Source organism: Oratosquilla oratoria, chromosome 19 (assembly GCF_046742065.1).
Source record: "Oratosquilla oratoria isolate Oo_2021 chromosome 19, ASM4674206v1, whole genome shotgun sequence".
Lineage (NCBI taxonomy): Eukaryota > Metazoa > Arthropoda > Malacostraca > Stomatopoda > Squillidae > Oratosquilla > Oratosquilla oratoria.
Genome location: NC_134795.1, coordinates 60455384 through 60461037, shown reverse-complemented (window position 1 = coordinate 60461037; position 5654 = coordinate 60455384). Strand labels below are relative to the sequence as shown.

The following is a 5654-nucleotide window of genomic DNA, read 5'->3' as shown; positions in this document are numbered from 1 at the left end:
TTGACGCCATTCGTGTAATGGACTCTACAGGATCGAGCATTGTTAGTGTTATAACTACTGATGTTATTATTATCATTATCGTTAGTATCATCATTTTTGTAATCATTATTATTCTCATTATTATTACCATTATCAATTAGTATTTATAAAGATAACATTTGAAAAATCTCTCATTTACTAAAATTAGAAAATTGTGATATTTTGTCAATTGTAGAGTCCTCTAGATTAGGTGAAGTCCTGTATATCCACTGGAGTCCTGTAGGTCCGGAAGAGCCTTGTAAATCTTGTGGAGATCTGTAGCTCCGGTGGAGTCCTGTACATCCCGTAGAGTTCTGGAGATTCGGTGGAGTCCTGTAGATCCGGTGAAGTCCTGTAGACCCGGTGAAGTCCTGTGGATCCGGAGAAGTCCTGTGGATCCGGTGAAGTCCTATGGATCCGGTGAAGTCCTGTGGATCCGGTGGAGTCCTGTAAATCCGGTGGAGTCCTCTAAATCCGGTGGAGTCCTGTAAATCTGGTGGAGTCCTGTAGATCTGGTGGAGTCTTGTAGACCCGGTGGAGTCCTGTAGATCCGGTGGAGTCCTGTAGATCCGGTGGAGTCTTGCAGATCCGATGGAGTCCTGTAGATCTGGTGGAGTCCTGTAGATCTGGTGGAGTCCTGTAGATCCTGTGGAGGCCTGCAGATCCGGCGGAGTCCTGTAGATCCGGTGGAGTAATGTGGGTTCGGGAGTCCTATAGATCCGGTGGAGTCATGTCGTTTGGTGGAAACCTGTAGATCCAGTGGAGTTCTCTAGATCTGGTGGATTCCTGCCGTCATAATATTAATACGCTAGTGTATATATATACATACATATATATATATATATATATATATATATACAAATACACACAAACACACACACACACACACACACACACACACACACACACACACACACACACACACACACACACACACACACACACACACACACACACACACACACACATATATATATATATATATATATATATATATGTATATATATATTTATACATTATATTTACATATATATATGTACATTCCTTAAGACATACATACATACATATACCAAGGCTTTTTCCCCCTTCCAAGGGAGGTAGCCAAAAAGGGAAAGGCATAAAAACACTCCCACCCATTTCATCCCCAAACACACTCCACACCCCTCCCACACTCCCTCTCATCTGAGCACCTCATGGATGACGGGTCATCCCTGCACCCTGCCCACCACCCTGGGTCAGAAGCAGGGTCGCAAGACACAGCACATCCACAGCAAGGCTGGATAGAGTGAGAAATGAGGAGGTGAGGAGGAGAACAGGGGTGAAAAAGGATTTGGGAGATAGGGTTGATGAAAGAATATTAGGATGGTTTGGACACATGGAAAGAATGAGTGAAGAAAGACAAGTAAAAGAGGTATGGAAGGCAGATGTGGAGGGAGTGAACATGAGGGGACGTCCTAGGATGAGGTGGATGGATGGGGTGAAGGGGGCTTTGGGGAAGAGGGGAATGTCTATTGAGGAAGGAAGGGAGAGGACGGAAGACAGAGGTGAGTGGAGAATGGTTGTATATGGAAGATGTTGTGATTGAATGAGGAGGAATGGGCGGTGGTGGGGGGTGGGGGTTGGGGTAGTATGTGTGAGTAAATTTTGACGCAGCCCGAAGGGATTTCTCCCCGTCCTCTCCTTATATGCAAGGGGGTACGGAGAGGGGGGGTCGCCGATTAAATTCCTTAAGACAGGAACCGAAATAGATACAAAGTTACAAATGTTTTGATATTATTCGGGAAACCTCAGGGGTAAAGCACTTGGAATAATAACTATTGAGACATGCATTAGCCATGCCAGTGTTTTGACCAAGATTGGCAACGAAAACAAATCGCTGTTAGTAGGGTACGGAAAAAAATGCTTTGTGATCGCGAGAGGTCATTTCAGACTTCATAGAATAGGTCACGGACGCGTCTCTGTGACAAGTGATTAGTTTCCTGACGTACGTGAAGTATGGTGACATTTGCGAGTGATGTGGGTTTTTCAAACTGGTGTCAGTCTCTATTAACCATCTCTCTGGGGGCGGAAGGGCAAGGGTGATTGTTCTACAAAGGACTTGGGGACAGGTAGACTTGTAGGTATTATTTTTACTCGCAGAGTCTAAAAGGAAAATGAGCAAACTTGTAGATAAAGTAATGAACAGACCAAACAAACGCATATATGCTCACACGTACGCACATTCACACACACACACACACACACACACACACACACACACACACACACACACACACACACACACACACACACACACACACACACACACACACACACACACACACACACACACACACACACACACACACACACACACACACACACACACACACACACACACACACACACACACACACACACACACACACACACACACACACACACACACACACACACACACACACACACACACACATACACACAAAGAAAAAAAAACGTTCCCAAATCATCCAGTAATCTAAAAAAAAAAAAAAAAAAAAAAAAAAAAAAAAAAAAAACGAGGAAGACAAATTCTTTCTTTACATCATTTACCCTATAAACTTCAACACAAAAAATTACAGCTAAAAAAAAAAAAAAAAAACAGACATTACACCATGTCCTTCCATCATGTCCTTCCACCACTTCCATCTCAATTCTTCGAGCTGTATTCCATTCCACCTCATCTTCGTGAAACTGATTCCCTCCACACCTAGATGACATTTCCTAGATCCTTGATTCTAGATAACCTCTACACCTCTAAAGTATTCAGAGGAAAGCAAGAGCACGTGCAGATGGTCTAGACCAGCGTTTCCTACCCTTTTCCGACCATAGCACCCCCTGTTGTCATGTCTAAGCAGTCCAGCACCCGTATCTTGTTATTAGAAGGATAAAAGAAATTGAAGTGTACTGCTTGACGATTTATCTTCGTGATTCCTTAGAACTGAAACAAATTGACAATATTGTTTGTAGAAGAAATAAGAACACCCTAGAAAAACAAAATAGCATAGAAAAAGTAAGATATGCACAACTGGGTAATCAATAATACATATATCAATGTGATTTTTGTGTGCATCACTTCCTAGCACCCTCTATAATTGATTTCAGCACCCCAGGTTGGGAAACACTGGTCAAGACTCTAGACCCATCTAAGTCATTTATTCTCCTAAACGCATTGAGGCAATTCTCCTAATCTAAGACAAATTCTAAGCTTATATGGATGAGGTCCCTTGTGAATTGTATAAATGGACTCATGATTGATAACTATTGGTACGAAAATGACTTATAACTGCTGATATGGAATTCAAAGAAGAGCTATCTATCAGCTATTCATGACCCAGAAAGTCTTCTAAAGCCTCGTTTCCACGGAACTAGTTTAGTGACCTCTAGTGCCAGTGACTTGCAAACTACCCCTCCACTTGCCCAATGTTAACTGAAACTTGGTAAACTTGCTTCAATACTATCCTAGTGTCAACGCTTAGTTGTCGTTAGGGAAATTTACTTGCGGCTAAGACTAACGGCCACTTAAGTATCCCCGTCTCGCCGAGGCATAAGATGAATCAAATTGACAGGAGAGGGGACAAATGTCCAAGAAGAGAATCATTATACGGGGATTATTCGTCCAACAGGTTTCCAAGTGTCTACAGTGTGTAATGGAGTATCCGTGGGGACTTCTGCAGGCAGATTTTCCTGAAGATCTCTCCTTGCAGACGAAACGTTGAATAAATGAATAATTTTGGCAATCTGGTTTATGCCCACCTTCCAAATGGTAGAGTACTGGTTAGAAAGCTTGAGAATACCCTTAAGAAGATTAACAACCTCCTTAATGCTATCGACTTTCATAACGTATGCACACACACACACACACACACACACACACACACACACACACACACACACACACACACACACACACACACACACACACACACACACACACACACACACTCCTGACAGGAGCATGTGCAGGAGCGGTTTATGTGTAGATGTGATGGAGTGTTTAAGATGATCCTTCTTTTTTATTTAGAGGAGGGCTCCTACTGGGGAGGAGCACGTTAGCTGGGCTGCCAGGACGATATGGGTGTGGCCTGAATCCGTGGTGGTGTTGGTCCGGAGGCGATCCAGGGCTGTAGGAGGGTCGCCGAGAAGGTCTCGTAGAGGGAGGAAGTGGTCCTTCAGCGTGGGGCAGAAGAAGAGGCAGTGCTGGAAGACACCGGTTCGGTGCCGCAGGTGCAGGTAGGTTGTAGGAATTTGCTCCACCAGTGGTCGACTCGGATCCTGGAAATAGCAGAAGATATGTGAGGAGGTAGTGAGCAAGAGACCGAGGCCTTGGTCATAGGGCGAGTAGTGGGCCATCCCCGGGAGGCTGCGGTGGCGGCGTAGTCCGACTCCCAGATGTCCCAGGAAGCTTGTTCTATCCTGCGGAAAGCGTCGCAGGCCGTGAGCTGAAACACGACCCGGTTTTCCTCTGGCAGTAGAGCGCCTCGTTTGGCGGCGCTATCCGCCATTTCATTTCCGTGTAGTCCCACGTGGGATGGGACCCACTGGAAACGGAGGCGGACGCCTAGATTTGTGGCCTCAGTCGAGAGGCGTAGTATGTCGTCGAGGAGTTCGGGCCTCGACTCGTAGTATGCTCCCTGCAGGATAGTCAGGCTTGTTCGGGAGTCAGAGAGAATGGTGACTCGTGGTGGAGGTTGGGGTAGGTTGATGACCTTGACCAGTGCTTCTCGGATGGCGACGAGCTCGGTCGTTTGGATGGTGGTGGGGGGAAGCTTTACCGAGAAGGATTCGTTTGTCGGCTGCAGGAAGACTCCCGCTCCAGTGCGGCCGTCCTCACGGACGGAGCCATCTGTGTAGACGAGGAAGTCTTCCGCATATTTTCTCGCCAGTAACTCTCGGGTCCGCATTAACAGCAGGTGGGGGCTGTCGTCGCGGTTTAGTCCGGGGATGCCAGGTGTGACGTCGGGAGGGTCCAGGTCCCAGGGAGGAACAGGGTCGAATTGATGCTGGGATACAAGCCTTCGGTCGTCTGGTCGAAGTCCGGCTGCGAGACAGATGTCCTTTATTGAGCTGGCCAGGCCTTGAATAAGAGCTGTAGTCTGGTTTTCGACCCAGCCTTCTGTCAGTTCCGCATCCGTAGAGTTTGGGACCCTCGCGGAGCCAAAAAGGTATCTGCAGGCGTCCCGCTTGAGACGATGTCGGAGAGGAAGGATCCCAGCTTCGCTGTATACTTGCTCCTGCGGGACTGATGTCGGTAGACCGAGCGCTAGGCGGAGTGCTTGGCACTCGATCCGGGTCATGTTGCGTAGGGTCTCTGGCGGTAGGTCGTGGAGGGCAGGGGCGCCAAAGAGGAGCCGAGAGCGCACAAGACTCTGGACTATGGGAATAAGGGTGGCACGGTGCTTACTCCAGGACTCGTGTCGGATAGCCCGAACCAGGTTGAGTGCTCGTCTAGCGTTTCGGGAGACCTGTTGGATGTGCTTGGTCCACCGTCCGTCTCTCTGGAAAATGACTCCCAGGTATCGAGCTGAGGCCGTGGGCTTCACAGGTGAGCCACAGACTGTGATGTGGTTCCAGTTGGGATACTCTCCCCTATTGTAGCCAACTTGATGTACAGGCAT

General features: G+C 47.2%; 1 protein-coding gene across 1 annotated transcript; it reads right to left on the bottom strand.

Moving 5' to 3' along the window:
* Positions 1-4208: 4208 nt before the first annotated feature.
* LOC143035686 (uncharacterized) lies at positions 4209-5654 on the bottom strand. Its single transcript, XM_076202551.1, has one exon. The coding sequence runs from the start codon at positions 5652-5654 to the stop codon at positions 4209-4211; it is 1446 nt and encodes a 481-aa protein (XP_076058666.1).